Source organism: Falco naumanni, chromosome 4 (genome assembly GCF_017639655.2).
Source record: "Falco naumanni isolate bFalNau1 chromosome 4, bFalNau1.pat, whole genome shotgun sequence".
NCBI lineage: Eukaryota > Metazoa > Chordata > Aves > Falconiformes > Falconidae > Falco > Falco naumanni.
Window position 1 is genome coordinate 50,885,279 of NC_054057.1, and position 21,183 is coordinate 50,906,461.

The 21,183-nt window shown below is 38.0% G+C and overlaps 1 protein-coding gene across 8 annotated transcripts in view; it reads left to right on the forward strand.

Annotated features, from left to right (window-relative positions):
• Positions 1-21,183, forward strand: part of LARP4B (La ribonucleoprotein 4B) — a 61,462-nt gene that overhangs the window by 20,320 nt on the left and 19,959 nt on the right. For 4 of the 8 annotated variants that reach the window (XM_040590804.1, XM_040590802.1, XM_040590803.1 and 1 more), the window contains exons 1-9: positions 898-10,117; positions 12,003-12,150; positions 12,319-12,480; positions 14,498-14,579; positions 15,447-15,583; positions 18,116-18,219; positions 19,670-19,780; positions 20,276-20,329; positions 20,680-20,889. In XM_040590804.1, the coding sequence (XP_040446738.1) occupies positions 6,707-10,117; positions 12,003-12,150; positions 12,319-12,480; positions 14,498-14,579; positions 15,447-15,583; positions 18,116-18,219; positions 19,670-19,780; positions 20,276-20,329; positions 20,680-20,889 (4,419 nt within the window). In that variant the 5' untranslated portion in view covers positions 898-6,706. Of the gene's footprint in view, positions 1-897; positions 10,118-10,208; positions 10,637-12,002; positions 12,151-12,318; positions 12,481-14,497; positions 14,580-15,446; positions 15,584-18,115; positions 18,220-19,669; positions 19,781-20,275; positions 20,330-20,679; positions 20,890-21,183 lie in introns of those variants that run through there. The other 4 variants (XM_040590807.1, XM_040590806.1, XM_040590808.1 and 1 more) reach the window with 2 other exon arrangements.

The window sequence follows — 21,183 nt, forward strand, 5'->3', positions numbered from 1 at the left end:
GACTAACGTCAATTTAGGTATCTTGGAATGTGTCCATAGTGCTATAGTGACACATTTAAAATAACTAATTCTTTTGAGACTAAAACTTTCTTTTGCTAAATATTCCAGAAAGATGAGACCTGTAGTTTATTAAGCTTTTTAAAGTTATACCAGTAACATAGTCTTGTATTCACAGCACCAGAAGGTAATTTTCTTGTATAAGAATCATCAGCAATACATGCTGTTAAAAGTGGTGTTTTCAAGATGGTCTCTTCCATAATTACACGCTTACATGAGTGTATTTTGCCAGTGCTTCAGGACTTCACTTGCAAATTTTGGGGACAAGGCTATAGTTTGAGGAAAAGCTTCACGAAGTACAGGAAGAAGTTAGAAAACTAAAATCACTGAGAATTTCATCTTTGCAAAAATATGATAGGCATGAGAAAAACTTCTGAAGTCCTGACTCAATTGCATTTAGCAAGTATGTGCTTCAGGTTATCTGAAAATCACCTGCTGTTCCTTCTGTGTCTTAATTACTTTGAGATCAGAGGGCTAGACTGCATAAAGGTATAGATTCATGTCTGTGGTGATCCCTGGTTTTATGTATATTTGGTATGGGGCCATACTACCATGGTATCTAGTGCGATTTATAGGAATGTCATCTTGTGAACGTAAAAGAAATTTGCTGAATTACATTCCCTAGCTATTTTGGCTGTGCTGTTCTAGAAACTGGTGATACCTAGTCTGATTGCTGTTGTGGCAGTTCAAGAGGAAGGTTGTAGAATGTCTGCTGGAAATTTTGATACACCTCTATAGATCCTGGAAAAATAACTCCCTGTATGCTAGTCTTACCACATGTAATAGCTACAGAATTATTTTTGTTACATCTTTTTTTAATACTAACAATAAATAAATCATGCAAATAGTCTATTTTCTGTGGCAGAAATAAAACTTAACACATGTTCTGCTGTCACTAATGTTGAACAGATAGTCAGTAGTCACTGAATTAAAATGAAAGTTTTGATATTGTGGTGGAACCCTTCAGAAATCACTTTCCAGGAGTGCTTATGTTAATGATATAGAGGTCATTTATTTACTAATAGTTTTAAAAGGCTTAACCTTGTGGTGAAGGAGGCAAAGCGATTTCTTCTGCTTTGAAGTAGCTATGAACTATATGCTGTTTAATGCCTAATGTAGATTGATTGCAAGCCTAGTATGGTTCACTTCCAACAACAGTTCCTCTTGAATGGCTGATATTAGTAGTATTTAACAGCAGAATGTTAGTAGTTTAGTATGCAAGTCCATTGAGGGAAATTGTCAACTTCAGGATCCTCATAAAGTGCTTACACATGCAAATTGGAAGTATATGATTTAGAGTATACAAGGAAATTCTTAGCTTTGATAAATTTGGGAGTTAAATATTTGTTGGGTTTTCTGGCTTTCTTTTTAACCTAGAGGGGTGGGCTTTGTCACTTCAGGTATTGTCTGTAATTGGATATTTACCTATTTTTTTTGTATCCTGATGACAGCTGTTCTTTCCAAGAAAGCCCTTTTCAGACTGGACCCAGGAAAGTCAGTATTAAAGAAATGTTTCATTCCCTTTTGACACTCTCCTCTCTTTCCTTTTCTATCAGTAACGCTGTGCTGCTAGAAACTTGTGGTTATTGTTGGAGGGAAGAGGCCAAGACCCAAATGCCATGGTGGAGGTAGTTATATGACCTGTCTCTGCCAGACAGGACTTAACTAACCTTTAGTGCTAAAGGCACGATCTTTTTCCTTACTTATTGGTCCTAAACTCTTCCCCTGCCATGCCCACGTTTGGTGTCTTGGAGCACTTTCCAAGGGCAAAAGAATTTTCTTTCCTTGATTAGCTGAATCGAAGACCTGATCTGGAAATTTGAGGTGAACTTTAGAAGGGAGTCTTGTCATCAAGTGGCAACAGGTTCTGCAAACGTTGGTATGTTCTAGTGGAAGATATTGCTGTGGTGTCGTTCGAACTTGCTGTCTGATTGCAGTATAAGCATTGCCCTAGTTAAATCTCTTCCTAGGTGAATAATTATTGGGTGCTGCCATGGCTTCTGTTAATGGGAATTCAAACTGATGTCATGTGCTGGCTTTTGTCAATGCTTATGGGTGCTGTAATATACATTCAATCATATTGTTGATTCTAAGCGCAAGAAAAATAGCTAGCAAGTCAGAAAACTTAAGATGGGACTTAATTGTACTTCCTAAAATGTTTTTCGTAGGAGGTAATATGGAAGGATGGCTAGGGCTTAGAGCTTCTGGGTTGTGTTGTTCAAAAACCCTTTTATAACCCATTCAAGAATAAGCTTCAGAATAAAAAGGGACTGAGGAAGTTACATTTACTAGTTTAATATAGGACCCTGTGTAACAGTTCAGTGAAAGTCTGGTATAGCATATGATCCACAGATCATTTGACAATACACAGTACGTGCCAATTAAGAGCTAAGTAGCAGTTTGTATAACAAGTAGGTGATATTTAATAATTCTGAGATCATGAACAGCTTTAAAGAAGAGATGGGAGGATTAGATCTTAAATTGAACATGTATGGTGTCAGCATCATGTAAAGGATCGATACTTGTCAGTGTTTGCTCTTTCTGTCACATTATCGTAGATTTAGACCATAAGAGAAGTGCAGAATAGTTCTGCACCTGATGGCTTGTAATGCTAATGTTTAATTGGTTTAATGTGTCAAATGTGTATTTAAACTCTTTAACAGTCAATTTAACCTTGATATTTTGGAGGGAAAATTAAGCAATCTGATTAGTTTCCAAAAACCTTGCAGTAATGAAGCTGTGATGTCTGTTGTGATGCTGCTCTTCTCCCTCAGCTGGAGGTGGGCATGACATCAAGTATGGCCTAGGAATACAGGATAATTGCTTTCTTCAGAACTGGTTACAGTTGCATCATCATAGAAAAAGTATAGATGAAGTTAGATTTCTGAAGGTTGTAAGGACTTTAAAGCTAGACTGTATTGTAAAACTTAAGTATGTAAGACTGTATATGGGATAAACCCATATTCCTTGACAAGAATTAGGGACATGTAGAAATGAAAGTAGCTAGGTAGGTATATTCCTATTAATAAGCTTGTTGACTTCTTGCCTTCTGTGTAGGTGTGTGCAGAACATAGGACTAAAACGCTTATTAAAATTGTTCACATTACGAAAGTGCAGCTTCTGTTTCAGAGCAGTTCTTTTTCATGGAGAGGGAAAACCTATTTAGGCTTTGAGTAGATGAGAAATATACCTATAAAGGAAAAAACCTAACAAAATAAACAAAACTCACCCCCAGCTGAGCTGGGCACTGAAGTGGCAAAGCAGAAATTCTGGTAAAGTGCTTTTCAATTCCGGTGGTGGTGTTTAGCTTAGCCAGAAGGCTTTTAAGTCTTACTGAACCTTGCAAGTTAACCAGCCAGCCTTGGGTAATGTAGCATAAATTTATGTTGCTGTTTTTAATGGTGATCCCACAATAACCAGTATTGAGAAATGTAACTTTGTGAATGTGCACTATAGGTGCTAAAAATAGAAGTTATCCCTGGAACTCTTAGATAAAACCAGGGGAGCAAGTACAAAATGTGCCTTTTCACATAAGGTTATGGGAAAACTGGAAGTCTGCTTGCCTGAACCACTTCACCCATTTTTCTCCCTATTAGTTGATAGCAAAGTGCTTGTTAAAGCACTGAAAAAGTGGACTTTGCCCTGGTCTGTCTCTTATAAGCACTTTGTTCCCCTCTAGAAAGCACATAGTTAGTAATGGTTAAATAACAGAGGGGAAAAAATCATGCTATTTGTTTACCCAATGATGGAGTTTTCTGAATAGTTGTAAACTTTGCAAGTAATACTGTGACTTTATGCTGACATTAAAAACAGTTGAATTGTTTGCTCATGGCATTTGTTTAAAAAAAACTATTATAAGTAACTCCCTCCCCATTCCCTGATCTTGGTTCCAGGGAATGCTGAAGAGAGGAGTGACTTGGCATAGCTTTAAGTCTGGATCTAAGCATGTTGAGTAACTTTGTCCCCCTGGAGAATTAAAAAAAAAATGCAGCAGATGGCAGCAATGATGCATCAGACTTCCGATTCTTAAGAGCAATGTATCTGGAGGTGCTTTGAGGCTTCACTTATTGGATAAGATGAGGGGTGGGGGGGCAGGATAGTCTTCCTCTTATACTATGCAGTTTCAAAGCAGATTTGCTGTGGAGGGGATGTGTCCCTAGCTAATTCCGCAACCTTTCTTTATGGTCAGAGGATTAGCGGTGGATAGGTTTCCTCTGAAAGTTAGCCAATATGTTTTTTTCACATATACAAATCTGAGTCTGCCTATGGCATTTAAATATATGGCAACCTGTGTTTAAGAATCTAAAGCACGTTATTTTTTTGTTTCATTTGTCCTATGAGCAGAATACTTGTCTGGGGAGAAAAAGCTGCATTGGCAACTACATTAGAGCTTTGCTCTTTTGTGTGTTACAAGTGTTTATAAAGAGAAGTAGGGTAAGGAATGACTCAAATATTCTAATCCGTTGTAGAAGCTTCAGAGAAGAGAACAGAAGCATTTCGTGCTGTATATGGAAGAGATTCACTTCCAGTCTCTGCTGTTACATGGGAACTCCACTGTTACTGCAGGAGCAGTTCATAGTGGCTGCAGTGCAGACTAAAGTGAAACATTTGAATTTCTAGAGTGATTCTGCACTTGCTTAGTACTACCTTGTAGTTGCAAGCTATTATAAGCTTGCAAACAGTTAGGGATAGCAAGAGCTTTTTTTATTTTCTACCTGATTTTAATGCAGCTTGATTCTGCTTACTGTGGTTCAGTGCAGCATCATTTGGTTTTTTCTCAGTCTTCAGATGACAACAGGAAACAAAAAATGCTTGCTTCTCTTTTGTTACTCTAAACAGATGTCAACTTAATTTACCAACAAGATAGAATGAGTAAAAGAGGAACTGATGCTTGATTTATTTCTGTGTTTATAGTAGTAAATTTTCTGTATTTTTGGTCAGAATTAAAGGAAGAGAAGGAGATGGAAATGAGAAAGTGACTGTGGGCTTCTCTGGTAAAGATGAATATTTTTTTTTCTTGGAACTTTGGAAACAAAGCAGAAATCTTGCAGTGTGGTGGTGACTGAGACCATATAGACAACATAAATGAGACTGAGTCATTTCTTAAGCCTTATATAGGCTATGTGACTTGCCATGAAAGCAGCTGTAAAGTAAGTCACAATGACAATCATGCCAAAAAAAGTAAGGGTAGTAGAGTATTAGAGCATGGATCTCTGTGTATTAAGCAGCCTTTACCGTGCAAGTGGGTACAGTAGAAAATAAAATAGATTTCTTTCTAGTTAACTTAAAGCTGTAGTTCAAGTACATCTTTATTAAACTAGCCGTAAAGTGCACAGCCAATTGAAAAATAATACTTGAGTTCAATGTATAGCTGAAAGAACACTTGAAATAGAGTTTAAGGGTCTGTCTTGTTTTACTTTCTTCTGTGTTTTCAATACCTTTTAAGTAACAGAGTAGAGTGGTGCTGTAGTGGTACAGTCTGCAAGCTCTCTGAAGGATGGGGTCCAAATTTGAAATGAGAGGAATGGATTTGAGGAGGTCTGAGTGATGTAAGGTTATGTAAAGGCAAAGAAGAACATCTGTTTAGAGCAGAAAAGATTGCTAGGTGTTTTCAGCTTCTTTTATTGGGTTTTCATTTTTGAAAAAACAAACACTTTTTTTTAGCAAGTAAAGGGACTTAGTAGTAGAAGTCTTTCAGTATGTAAATACACGTGTATAAAGATGTTCTAGCTGTCCTAAGGTCAGAAAGAAGTCTGCCTATGTACAACAAAGAAGACTTACACTGGAGACAGACTTTTGGAAGAAGTAGCATTGAGTCAAATCACCTTTTAAATTTGTCTTTTTTTATAAAAGAATACGTACTTCTTTGGTGCTTAAGTATAATTAATCCTGCCACAGTACCATAAGATGGCTAGATGATCTTCAGGCCCCTTCCAGTGCTGTAATCAATGAAGGATTATGTATTTTCTTGTGTGCAGATAACAAACAAAAAAAAAAAAGGGCTTGGAACAGAATTAGCTACTGATAATGTACAATGTCTCCTCAATGGAATACATGAGGTCTTATCTATCTTTAGCCTGCTTTTCCTAAAGAAGTAATCTTGCTAGAGGTTCAGCTCTGGGGGAAGGGAGAAAAAGGAGAAAATTGTCCAAAATGTCTTTGATCTAATAGCTTCCACTGGTTTAGTCTTAAAATCAGATTTAAACGTGTGAAGCCAGAATGCATTTATCCTTGTACAGAAAGGAGGCGTTGTATTAAACATGAAGGCAAGCAGGTTTTTGGCAGATACAGACATTGTGAAAGATGTCATTTAAGCATTTTAATGATTTGGATGAAGGAAACTCTTCAGGAAATGAAACAGTGGAAGTTCGTAAGACTTGGTAATACTTGTAAACAGACTGTAATCTCATTAGGAGAACTATTTGGCTTGAATATTACAGTGCATATGATGAAATACTAAAACATGGCTCAGCAACTGGGATTTGGACTTTGAGTGGCAATGACATATGAACCCCTGTATGGTTTTAAAGTGTGCTATTTTTGGCAGCTGGGTGTTGGCTTGTTTCCTCAGTAGCAGTAGAAAGTTAGTTTAGTGTACAGGGGAAGGTGATTTGCAATGAGAAGACTCCTCTGACGCTACTTATTAACCATGGGCTGCTGCTTCAGTAAAGAATTGAGTAACAGCACGAATGAGGAGAAAACCAGCTTGTTGCAAAAATCTGTGGAAGAGGAAGCACCAGAGTCAAGGATAAGTAAAACTTTATCTTCAATTTTAGGAACTGTGGAAAGCCAGGATCTGCGTACAGTGGGAAGGACAGTTAATGGGGCAGCTGCGATGGTCAGCATTCAATGCGTTTGTAGTGATGATTGCGCAGCATCAAATTCTAAATCTGGGTTCTGGGATAGAAAAGCAAAATATCAGTCATACAAAACCATGGAGAATACTCCTCGTGAGAGCTCTAGGAGAACGTATGACAGACCTTTTAGCTTCTTTAATTCCTTTAGTCGCCTCCTGAAGGTCTCTGGTACATACAGAAATCTGCAGAAAAGTGAAGAAAATAAAGACAAGTTTTTTAAAAAAAGAGCACCTAAAAAATCTAGTAATAATGGTCAGTACATGAACAATATAGAAAATATTAACAGTAATATTAATGAAAATGTAGCTGCAGAAGAGCATTGCTTGTTTGATCATATTTCTACTTCACATGTACCAGATATCCTAGACAAAGGCTTACAGAGTGAAATTTCCTTAAATAGAAATTTTCTGGAGGGTCATGCAGTTACATGTGACCATTCAAGGCAGAATGAAGTAACAGCAAATGCTGAAGACAGCACGAGTGACAGACTGCAAAAAGGTTCAAATTCATATGGAGAGAGGTCTCCAACATTTTCCTATCTTGATGTAGACAACAGACAGAATAGAAAAGATAGGGAGTTTTACAGTTTTTGTGTTGTAGATGCTGAAGATCTGAAAGGGGATGAAGAGGTGCCAGCTACTGTGCATGGAGAGACTGCAGCAGACATAGATAACTCAGCTGTTACTGATGAAGGAATGTGCAGCATGGCACGACCTCTAGACACTGGGGAGGAATTTCCAATGCAGCAGTCGGCACAAGTGGAAGCTAAGCTTAATTTGCAGAAAGAACTGTTTGAGTTTAAAAAAAAGGATAGGTCAAACATGCAGAAAAAGGAAACAAAGGAATATTGTAGCATAGATACCCAGTCTTCTTACGATAACTTACTGGCTAACAGATGTCAGGTGCATAGGTTAAGTACTGACAATACAGTAACAGATGGCTTAAGAGCGAAAGTATATGATGAAGTTGTCCCTGAGAATCAACAAGAGGTGGTATGTGCTGTAGATGATGCTGTCAGTTGGAATGAATCGCCCCATACAGCTAGTGATTCTGTAAAATCTGCAGATGCTGCTGAAGAGAACAGATACAGCCCCGATTCAGAGAACATGAAACACAGTGATTGTATTTTCAGTGTCTTGATAAACACTGGAGAATGTAATTCAGAAAAAAATGAGGGAAGTCATGATTCTGAGACTGTACCATTCGATTTAAGTAGGCATCCATTGAGTGTTGTAAGGGAAATAAATACTAAACAGGTGGCAGAGAACACAAGGGGTAACTTTAAGTTATTGTTAGAGTTACGTGAAATGGACAATGATTCTTTTTTGGTGAGTCAACATGCAGAAAAACTTGCTGAAGGCAGTGACTTCCTAAAGCCAGAAAGTGAAGTAAACTCAAACGTGGAAAAGAGAACATTTCAAAGAACATACGGCGATAGCCAAATGTTTGTACCTGACTGTAGTGAACACCACAGGGTTTTGGAAGAAATCTTGAAAGATAAAGAGAAATGTACAGGTACAGTTTTGCGTAGCTGTGAAGCTTTGAGTAGGACTGAAATGCACAAAAACTTGGGAGAAGCTTCTGATTTTCAAACTCAAATTAAGAGTTGCTCTGAAAACAAGACATCAACTGAAGGTGCAAACCACAGTGGCATGGAGGAAGATGTCTGTGTGAATATCGTTGAGCTAAAAAACATGCTTGAAGAAGCTGGTAGCTTGAGCAGAACTCGATCATGGGTAAGCGATGACACTTTGACATCTCATGAATTACATCACACAAGTGCAGATGAAATGTTCTTAAAGAAAAACAGCCTAGAATCTGGGATTTCACAAGAGTCACCAGGGAATAAAGAAGAAATATGCAGTTATTCATATTCAGATAACAAATCCAGCATCTCTTCTGTGTCTGTGGAACATGAGGATATGAGTAAAGTGGACATGAACTGTAGACAGGATGAGCAGCAGGGTGCATGTTCCCTCCACACAGCGGCACGTCAGTGGAATGCAGGAACTGACCCAGCCAAAATAGCTGGGGATGTAATAGAATCTGTAAAACAGACAAAATTTGAAGCTCACCTAAATGAGACAATTGATAACAAGGCAGAAAATGTAAACCAGAATTTGGATGCTAACATTGTTGATCATGGTAAAAGCCTCTTAAATTGCAGTGAAGTCTTGACTCATGATCAGAATGCTTACTCTAACTCTGCTGTACCTGCAGCTTTGGACAACTGTGTAAAATTGGTAGATGACACTAAAAATCTGGAAGATGCCAGTAATCTCTTACATAAAGCCCACAATTGTTTACCTTCATTGTGTCAAAATCTATATTCTCATGTGCATGATAAACCAGTAGAAGAGCCTGAGTTATGTCACTGTGCTGGTCCAGAGCCAGAGGTCAGGAACACCCAAGTTTCTGTTGGGCCTTTTACTGAAGTAGGATCAGGAATTTGTGAAGAAAGAGTGTGTGGTGTTAATGAGCGTAATCTGCAGGATGATGAAGTAAAAGAGTGTGTCAGCATCCAGTCAGAGGAGGAGAACCTTACTGGTTTTGATATGTCAGCTGGGAAGCTAGAAGCTTTTACTACAGGGGATTTAAAGCAGTTAGAGACCAAGACTGCTGAACTGAAAAACACCAGTTACTTATTAAATACTGAAATGAATGACTTGACCACAAGTTGGGAACAGATGCAGTCAGATCACAAGACTTTCTCAAACAAAGAGCTTGGAGTCTTTGTTGACCCAAAGCAGGTAGACAAATATGCTGCTACTCCTTCCTATGAAATACACAGTGCCTCTCCTGGTGCCGCAGGATTTCAGCAAGGCAGTGAGCAGTGTATATTAGATCTGATGGAAGATGCGTTGAGTGACCAAGAGCACTCCTATGAACTGGACAGACAAAATCCCCAAGTTGAAATGTGGTCACATTTTATCAGTCTTCATACTGACAATACTGATTGGACAAAACAGCTGTTTTCTGGCACCGTTACTGCTGGCAATGGTGAATATCTGATGGGCTTTCTATGGAATAATGCGATTTCTAACGATACTGTAAAGAATGACAGGCTGTGTATAGTTAGTGAAAACTTCCAGAATGGACCTGAAGACTTGACAGGTACTTCGTACTCAGTGAGAAGATACCCATATCAGCTGCTAACACCAGAAAATACTGGTACTTCGGGATGGCGAGATAAAGACAAACTTGTAAGTATTCTGCAAAAGTGATTTGATGTTAAAGCTTAAAGCTGAAGCTAGGAATTAAGGCAAGTCAAACTGGTTTTATTAGGTAGCTATATTTAATGTGTTAACTTGTCTTGAAGCTGACCACTCTTTCCTTTGCAAAACTGAATGCTATACAACATGTAGTGGTTCAGGATGTTGCTGGATATTGATTATTATTTTTTCTTTTTTTTTTGTTCTATTTACCTTGTGTGCATGTTCAAATGTTGGGCAAAGTATCTTGATTGCACGTTCTCAATTCTGGATGAGCTTGAGATGAACGCCTAAGTATGTGGAAGGGAAACTTTCTACAGACTGGTAATAGTACTCTTTACCTCCAAATAGGAAGAAATGTCTGTGGATTTCCTGAAAGCTTAAAGTTCTTGTTTTGTAGCAATTAGGAAACCTTTTGCTTGCTTCAGGAGGTGATCTTCTGAAGTGCTGTAGAAAGCAGTGGCTGCAGGAGGAGCATGAGGAATTGAGTTAGACTGGATCTTGGCTGGGGTAAGAAAGAAACAAAAGGTGACCCGTGGTAGCTGCTGCTACTCTTCCCTGCTGAGCAGAACCATTGCTCTCCACAGTACTCTGTTACACAGCTGCTCTTACCATGCCCAGCGGTTGCAGTCCTGGCAGTGGATCGTACTAGAGTCTTAAGTTTATCTCCTGGGGGGTGAACTTTTGTATTAAAAATGGAAACTGATCAAACTTGTCATCTTTGAATCCTTACTATTGAAGCAGTTGAACACTGCTACTTTTCATGCCTTTTCTCAGTCATTCTGTAGATGTGCTTAAGTTGAGATTCTTTAGATCTTTTTACCTTCTGGATATAGACATATAGAAAACATAGTGTTTTCTATACACTATGATAATGACTATTTGAGTGCATGTGTTTCAGAATAATTAAAGCTTCATGAAGTTTTGAAGTGCCTGTCTTAAGCTCTATAATGTTCCTTAAATTCATAAAACAAATTTTAATGAACTTTTTTAGTATGTGTTATTTTGAGCAATACTCTTTCCCATTATAATCTTCATAGTAAAATTTACCAAAGATACTCTGGGTATGGAATATCTTAATGCGTTTTGCTCAAACATTAACAAAACAAGAGAAAACAGTCTCATGCTGCTATCAAGAAAGTATTGTAGGTGCTGGCACTGCAGAGAGCAATCTCTGAAGTACAAATATAACCATGTATGTAATGGTTATGTATAACAGTATATGACTGTTAAATGCGCCCATTTCTAATCCAGGTTAAAGGAGGTTGGCCTAAGATATGATTTAACTGCATCCGGTAACATTCTTTTTGTCCTACCTAGGGGAAAATGGATCTAAATTTTCATTAGTGTTCTATTTTTCTTTTCTTGAAGTAATGATGGAAGTTGTCATTCACATCTCATTGCTTTCATTTTTCTGTAATGCTTCCTTAAAACTGTTAAATGTTTATATAAATCCAGAGAAAAACCCTGTGAGTTTTTATTTTCTTAAATTTTTTGTTATTTTTCAGAAACATATACAATAACATTCCACATCAAGTTAACATGTTATGTTAGAGAACTGCCTGAAATCTAGGGCCAAGTACAGGTTGAGTTAGTTTGTCAGAGGCAAAGAATGAAAGTTTGTTGTAGTTTGCTTGGCCATCCTTTTCTAGTGATTCTTAATCAGGGAAATGAATCTTGTGCTGCACATTTCTGTCATGTCTATACCTAAAACAATTATGGGATGGCAAGTCAGTTAATATATTCGGATGTGAAAAAACTTGACAATACAGTCTTGAGTTTCGCCTCTGATACTGTTATTTGAGAATGTACATATATGTGCACAGATGTGCTGTGCATCCACCAAGTGCATAATCAAAAATCCTTCTCTTTGTAGGAGTCAACCAAGGTTTCTGAGTTAAACCCTAATGCAAAGGTTTGGGGAAATCATATGTTACATTTGGAAGCAAGCGGTGCCACTGATGGTAGCGTGAGCAAAACGTGGGAAGAAATACCTGACCAACCTCCAGATTCTTGTAAAGAAGGTAGGAATAAGTTTCTAGCTGTTGCTCACGTAAAAGGTAAAGCTGAGTGCAGAACTTTCTTGATTTTAATTTCCTATTTAAAAAATGCATGCAATTTTTTAGTTTTATCTACAATGTTGCTGTGATTAGAAGGAATGCTTATTTGAGTGTGTGTCATCTCTGCTGCAGGACTGGATGCCAATGGTGATGGCGACAAAAAGCATCAGAATGCGGTGCTGACAGAGCTGCAGGAGCCGTCACCAGCTGTTTCTGTGTCAGACCAGGCAGATATGAACCCTTTGGCTCTTGATCATTCTGAGTATGAGTCTATGCACGAAACTACCCAGACAGGTAAGGGAAAGCTAATATTTGATTGGACTTGGATTAAAAAAAAAAAAGAAAACATACTTTGAGTTGAAAAGTGAGCATCCATAAAAAAACCCACCACTTTTGTTGTTCAATGTATGTGTTCTGTAAACAGACCCTGGAAAATCCTGTCTCTTTTGCCCTCAGGTTTAGACATATTTAGAAATCAGTCTCCTCCTGTTTTGTGTAGGCCTTATGAGATACTCCACAGAATTGATCATAAGTTCTGGATATAACAGAGTATTGTTTTCTGAAATGTTATTGTGAATGCAAGTCCCCAGTGTAGACATTTACATTTAGATATCTACCTAAGCTGCATGTTTCTAGCGGGGTCAGGTACTGAGGTGAAATTCACATACCATTTGTGTCTCAAGTAGTAATGTTAATGTGTTGGAAGATTAGTCTTGTACTTCTTTAAAATGCTAAAATAAGCAACAGTTTAGTCTTGATTTCTTTGCATTCTTTTTTAATGAACTTCCATGAACTTTTTTCAGTGCAACTGTTAGTAGCTGTAGCCTGTACCAGATGGCATGTTTTAAGAAACTTCTGGAAACTAGCATAGAGGTTCAGCCATGCTTATATTTCACTGAAGGGGACAGAAGGCCTGCAAGATGCATGTAGGATTACTACTTGAACAGAGATGAGGAATGGGAAAGAGGAAAATGTACTGGCTGTTTGAGATTTGAGACATCTGTTCCATGTTCATTGTGCTTAGCTGACTTTATAACGTGTATTTGAAATGACCAGTATAGCATCCATAATAGTTGGAAATCAAGATGACTGAAACCAGACACAGCTGTGGCATCGTCCTTGCTTGTGTTGAAAACCAAAAGTTCTCTTTGACTCTGCTATTCAACGGTACTATTGGGGAATATTAAAAAATTACTAACTGGCAAACAGAAAATTCTATTAATGGTGCCTAGCTCTCTAGAAGGGAACAGTGTTCCGCAGTTTAGTGTTAGAACTTGTCAGTGTGTCCTTTACGTGCCTGAAACAGTTAATTTTTAATGAGTCAAATAGTATTGTAAAGCAGCTGGATAGCAGGTCAGATCTATGCCACTAGATGAATAGTGACATAGGTGGTCCCAACTCTGAAATCTGACTATTTTTTATTATTTTTTAAAAATGCATGTAAATTTGGTCTTTGCTAGGTTTTGGGCAAGGAAGAAAGAGGAGATGGGGAAGAGAAATAGTGGTACCGGCTAGGTGTATTTCTCAGGTGTTGGCATTATCTACATCAGAATAGAACATGTGAAGGACAAAACAGTGGGAGGACTTAAGAGTTGCTTTAGGAAGAAGGGTTAAGGAGAACTGAAGAAAAGGATGAAATTACTGAAGGGAATGGAGTTGTTGGTGTGAAATACCCTGTAAAAAACCCTAATTTATGAAACATGTCATGTGTTTTACAAATCTCTAAAAACCACAGTAAACTTCCGATCTTTAACCATTTAACGTCTTAAACCATTGTCTCCTTCTTAGTCAAGATATTAAGTGATCACACATCTGTTGTTAATTGATTGGATATCTGCTGATATTTCATAACTATGGTTTGTAAACACTTTTCTGGATTAATGTGGTGGGGATTTAGAGCAAGGCCAGAAGTATGAAGTGCCTCCATTATGCTGGTCGCTTGCTGTATTGGTTGCATTAGTCAGGGTTTAGTCAGCTGAAAATTGGTTTCCTAAGACTGGAAGACACATATGGGAGCTAAATTGTCTCAGTGTTTACTTTCAGATGTGTTTGTAGCTGCTTTTATAAAACTGCTTCAAATTTATATGTATTTGGAGAACAGAGATTAACAAGTAAAGTGAGATATGGGTCTTTTTTCTGTTTTAAATAAAAAGTGTCCCTCTGCCGTTTTGGTGGGTGCTGAACTAATGAACATTTATTGAATTGGGAAAATTGTTACTAGTTATATAGACAGCAGTAGACACGATAGCTTGATTAAAATATTGTGTAATATAGCATAACAAAATTTAAACTTAAGTATTTTAATTATTAGGTGGAAATGAACAGTTGCAGCCCGAAGGTCAGGAAGACTTACGAGAATTACTGAAAAAAACACTGGAATTCTGTTTATCTAGGTATGTATATACCAAAATGTAGCAAACTAGAGGATAACTAACAAAATCCAGTACCTAACTTGGAATGTATGTCAATATACTTCTCAGCTGTCACTTAAAACTGAGTGGGAAGGATGAGTAATTGGGGAAAGCAACACACAAATTTGAGTATCTTATTGATGTAACTGTTAAAGCTTATGTGAAACTTCTGGGCCTAAAACATAAACTAGCAAATACATTGTTTTCTAGTGAGAGTAGTTACAAGCAGTTATATATCAGGTGAATTTTAATGAGTTACTGATGTTTTTCTGCAAATTAAAGCTGAGTAACTTAAGCCATTTTGTAAAGCTTTTAAGCTAATAATTTAAAAATTTGCATTGATAAAGTAGGATTTTTGTGCATCTGTAGATCACTTTACAATATAAAGGATCAATTTAAAAAAGAAAAAAAAAAGGGCTCTGAATCACACATGTTGCAGTATAGACTGATGCAAGACCATCAAAGCAGTTTAGTTAATTATTCTCAGTGCTTGTCTGGGTAAAAACAGCTTAAACACATGTCTTAATAACCTAGAATAATTCTTAATTTGTATACTGTTGCATAACCAGTTACAACCAGTGGTCATTTGAAGTAATAAACTCCCAACAGTATTATGTGTTTGTGGGGGTAATGTGCTGTCTGAACCAGAAAGATGTTGCATGAATGAAAAGAAAAATGTTCATGTTTCCTAGGAAGTGAAATTTAAGTAAGTGAACGGACTAGGGAGTTTGTAAACATGCTGAATACAAAATATAGTGTAGCAATCGGTGTTCTATGTGATGAGTTGTTTGCCTCAGTTTTGTTACATCTGTGACATTTCCTTGTTCTTATTTTTTTCTCTCCTGACAGAGAAAATCTTGCCAGTGACATGTACCTTATATCACAGATGGACAGTGATCAGTATGTGCCAATAATGACAGTAGCAAACCTTGATCATGTCAAGAAACTCAGTACTGATATGGATCTGATTGTTGAAGTGCTGAGATGTAAGTAAAAATCCTTCAGTGCTAGAAAGTGTTTTGGTTATTGCTGTATCTGGGTTACTGCTAATCTGGGGTTTCAATCTCTTCCTTTTTTTTTATTCTGTATCACAATAAAATGCTATCCTTTTTCTGTAAGCACTAAGCAAGCAGCTCACTGTGTAGACCATCACAATTATAGGACTGCGGTTTTGTCAAAGCTACTTCACATTTGAGATACTGAGTAGTGATCTCTGTAAATGAGAATGTGAGCTTAAATTGTGTGATGTGGTGGGACACTAGGCTGTTTTGTAAAGACAGGCAAAGAAAAGGACAAGTCATGTTTTACGTTAAGGAGAACCTTGAATGTATGGAAATCACTATGGAGATTGTAGAAGCCCCATTAAATGCTTTTGGGTCAAGATCAGAGGGTTCATCTCCAAGGGGGAATCTTACAGTAGGCACCTGCTACTGACCTCCAAACCAGGACTATAAAGCCAACAAAGCAATGTTTGGGTCACTTAAGCAGGCTTCAGGTCAACAGAGCCTGGTTCTTATGGGTGACTCCAACTGCCCAGACATTCAGTGGAAGAAAATACAGCAGCTGACATAATCATCAAGTTCCTGGAACACGTAGAGGCCTGCTTCCTCATACAAGTGTTAGATGTGCCGACCAGGAATGAGGCACTGCTGGACTCGCTGCTCACAAACCAAGAAAACCTGCTTTGTAATATCTCAGCTAATGACAGCCCTGGCTGCAGTGATCACAATGTTGTGGAGTTTGGGATCCTGCTGAGCACACTGAAGGCTAGTACTGAGAGAGGTTTTAGACTTTAGAAGTGCAACTTCAGCTTGCTCAAAGCTCAGCTGGGAGGGATTCTGTGGGAAGCTTCCATGGGGGATAAAGGAGCTAGCAGGTGCTGGGAGTTTTTTCAGAAATGCTCTTCTGGAAGCACAAAAAGAGTTCATCCCCTTTAATGGTAAGGGAAGTGGGCAGAGCAAAAGATCCCCTTGGCTTAACTGTTTGCTTCTGAGTCTACTCAAAACCAAAAGAGAAACGTACCAGAGATGGAAAAGCAGATGAATGACAGTTGAGAACTATGAGGGCATTGCCAGGGTGTGTGCAGTGATGCAGTTAGAAAAGCAAAAGCTCAGTTTGAATTGAAATTGGCCAGAGATGACAAAAACTACAAGAAAAGCTTCTTCAGGTCCGTCAACAAGAAGCAGAAACAGAAGGAAAATCCTGGCCTGCCATTAAACAGAAGAGGTGAATTAGTCACCAACAATGCTGAAAAGGCAGAGACCTCTGTCTTTACTAGTACTGTTGGGCCTCAAGCCTTAGGAACAAAAATCCAAGTTGATGCAAAAACAGACCCAGACAGTCAGTGAAGGAAGAGTTGATATGTGAACGTTACGGGAGCTTGACCCCTACAAATCAGTGGGCTGTGACAGTATCACCTGAGGGTGATGAGGGCTGGCTGATGTCATTGTGAGGCTGCTCTCCATAATCTTTGAGAAGTTGTGGAGACTGGGGATGTCCCAGAAGACTGGAAGAAGACTAATGTTACTCCTCCACAAGGAGGGCTTAAAGGAGTATCCAGGAAATTATAGGCCCATCAGTCTTACTTCAGTCCCTGGGAAAGTTATGGAACAAATTCTCCTGGGTGCTATCACAAGTTAAATGAAGCACATTACTGGGAAAAGCCAGCAAGGAGTCACCAAGGACAAATCGTGCTTGACAAACCTGATGGCCTTCTATGACTAAGCTAGCTGCTTGGTTGATTTGGGGTAAGCAGTGGACATTGTCTATCTGGATTTCTTCAAAGCTTTTGACATGGTTTCCCACATCATCCTCCTAGAGAAACAGATGTGTTGTGGTCTGTGCAGTGGGTGGGAAGGTGGCTGACAGGCTGTACCTGGAGGATGGTGGTAAATAGCTGCTTTTAAGCTGGCAACCTATAATGAGTGGGGTCCCTCAGGGATCGATATTGGGCAAACTCTGTTTAATTTCTTCATAAGTGATCTGAATGATGAGATCAAGGATACCCTGATAAAGTTTGCTGATGATAGCAAACAGAGTGAGGAAGTGGATATTTTGGAAGGGAGAGCAACCCTGAAGGAAGATCTGGATAGTCTGGAAAAATGAACTAACACAGTGTAAGGTCTAGCACCTTACGATGAGTGGTAATAGGTGCAAGTTACTCCTGGGGACATCCTGATGGGACGCGAGGAAAACTTTTAACAGTGAGAACAATCAGCCACTGAAATAATCAATAATCTCCCCAGGGAAGTGGTGGATTCCCCAACATTAGACACTTAAGGTTCAGCTGGACAGGGTGCTGGGCCATCTTGTCTAGACTGTGCTTTTGCCAGGAAAAGTTGTACCAGATGATTTTCTAGGTCCCTTCCAATCAGGGATTCTATGATTAAATTCTCAGAAAAGGCTATTGCATGTTACCACTAAAGTAAGAGTGAAAAAAGAACATGACTCTGTGTGCCTTCAGAATTAAAAACTAATGATTGCTGACAGCTAAAAATCATATTTTTTTTCTCTCTTAGCGTTGCCTTTAGTCCAAGTGGATGAGAAGGGAGAAAAAGTTAGGCCAAATCAGAATCGTTGTATTGTTATTTTACGTGAAGTACCTGAATCTACCCCCATTGAAGTAAGTGTTTAATTGTTCAGTAAAGAATGCTTTTTCCTTAGGATTTGGAAGTTAGATTTATTCCAGATTTTAATAAGCATATCACATTTCTTACTACATTGTTAGTTTCTAGCAATGTGTCTAAACCCTCATCTATTGAATGTGTTTGGATAATAAATATATTTGTTAGAAGCATGTTACCTTCAATAAGACTGTGGGTAAAACCTGTAGCTGTGCAGAGGGCTGAAAAACTGGGAATGCTGTGTTTGGTAGAGATACCATAATATTCTTGGACTCTGGCTTATCCATATGCACTTAGCGCTCAGCTCCTTGGATAAATAGCAAACAAAAATGAGGTAAGATAAGTCTTAGAGTGGAAAATGCCACTGCTGTGCCTTGAAGCTTGTTAGGATAAAGTATGTAACTTTGCAGATATTTCCATAATGCTGAGGGCAGAGGTGTCAACACGTTGCTAAGGATCTCTGCTGGCTTGTGGAATGAGAGCGAGAGTGGAGAACTTGATTCTTGGAAAGACATTCAATGCAACTCTGTATCTGGGACTATGACTAACAGAAAGACTAGAAAAAGAATGACTGGGCCATGGATTAAACCATCTGGAATTTTAAAAAAAGGTTCTTGATGATTAATGGGTATTTTATTTCCCCCTTTAATTTTACGAGGAAGAATAAAGATTTGAAAGAGTTGCTTTTGATAGTCTTCATACGAAAATAAAAAGTACTGCGGTTTAACTACAAAAAGTGGCCTTAATTAATAAACAGGAGCATGAAACAAAATGCTAAAAGGAATTGGAGGGAAGAAATTAGATATGCCATAACATGTAGCTTCAAAATATCAGCTGGGTTTAGCTTTGTAAATGTAACATTTCAAAGACTGCCTAGCTTTTAATACTACAGATACTTTTTTTTTTTCCTCTGCTGTCATTAGTTTGTCAGGTTGGATATATTAGTACTGGGGGATTGCTCTTAAACGCTTAATGACAACAAAGTTCTGAGGTGTCTTTATTCTCAAAAGAGGTGATCTGAAGTGTTTTATACATTGTGTTTAAATTTGCCAGTCTGGAAAATCTAGACTTAACAAGCCAGATCTAATAGGATAAGTTTTTTGCCATAGCATGATCAGGCTTTATTTAAGCAGCAGAATTTCAAAATGCTTGTAAGGCCTCCCAAGTTGTGTTGCTTTTTGATGATGCATGCCTCAGCTTTGTGACAAATAATATGCAAATGGATTAAAATGAATATAGAGTCCAAGTCTTCTGTACTAACTAGGCGATTGTTTTCAAGACAACAAACCCTGTTTCAAATATGTTAATCTGTAGTCCCAAAAGGGATTTTTGTCTTTCTTACCTGGAGTTTCAGATTTCTGCACTTCAAATTGATGTTTCCTTCTGTCCATCCATTTTCTTTTTCTCCCACTCTTTTCTCTCCCTTCCTATCAAAACCGCTTTCCTTAGGAGGTTGAAGCACTTTTCAAAGGAGATAATTTGCCTAAGTTTATCAACTGTGAGTTTGCCTATAATGACAATTGGTTCATCACGTTTGAATCAGAAGCTGATGCACAGCAGGTAAGACTATTTTGAATCATTTTAGAATATAACAGTAAACAAGGGTGGGATGAGAGTGGATTGATGGGTTTTAAAGTATATTAAAAATATGTAAAAATTTTAAAAGAAAAATACTGAAACTTCTAAAACCAGTAGTGCTTCTCCTTAGCTAATATCCAGTTATCAGTACTATTAAACATAACCCTGTAAGAGTTTTATCTTGTTCACATATCCTGGCTGTATACAAACAGCTGTATTTTTTTTTTGTAGTAAGAATATTGATATATTGTATGACACATTGAAATGCTTTGATCGTAAAAATTAATCTTGCTTTAATGCTACTGAAGCACTTTGACAATAACTTAAATCTTGCCAAATGCAGATTACATATGAGGGTTTTCTATAGTCTAACTAGCAGATACTTCAAGAATTAGCCTTAGGTTAGGCTTAGACTCAAGACTTAAGTTTCCTTTGTTGAAATTATATTTGACAAATTTTATAATTACTTTTTTAAAGGCTTACAGATACCTTAGAGAAGAAGTGAAAACTTTCCAAGGAAAACCAATTAAGGTAAATAGAGCTTTATGGAGGGGTGTCTTTTGGGCATGTTGTATATATATTCTGGGGCTCATGCTGTTTTCTAATACAAATTTAAGTGGTCCAATCTGAGTAGTCATTTGACCTGGAGATGGGCTTTGAAATGGAGCAATGCCATTTACTTCTCCTTTTCTTCCCTTCTGGCAGTGGTACATGCATCCCACCATCAGGCCAACAGGGAAGCATTCAGTTGTTTCTGCCTTCCTTGAAGGAAAATGCAGTGACTTGACAAGTGTCCAGTAGAAGTTTGAGAGCTGCTAGCTTGAACCATTTTGATTTAATTTGAAAGGCTGCTGTAATAAATAATCTAATCTCCTTTGCAGGCAAGGATAAAAGCAAAGGCAATAGCTATAAACACATTTTTGCCAAAGAATGGATATAGACCTCTGGATATGAACCTCTACACACAGCAGCGTTACACAACATCCTTTTACTTACCTCCGGTATACAGCCCCCATCAGCAGTTCCCATTGTACAGCTTAATTGGCCCACAGACCTGGTCAGCCACACACAGCTACCTTGACCCTTCATTGGTAAGTCTCTTTGGTTATCAAACGGGTGCATTCTTTTTAAGTCTTGGGGTATAGGAAGCATATGTATCCCGAAAGGGGGAGTTTAAGATACTGATTCTTGAAAAAGTTCTTTAAAATTCTTCCCATGGTGTTCAAGATGAATTATTTGAAAATTGTATCTGGTCTCAGACTGCAGTGTGATTCTCTTAAACTTTTTGAGGCAGTTCTTTAGTAAAGATTATTAACTAGCCATTACCAAAATGTATCTTTACTAAAGACTTCTTTTAGTAATGGTTAAAAGCCTCCTTAGAAATT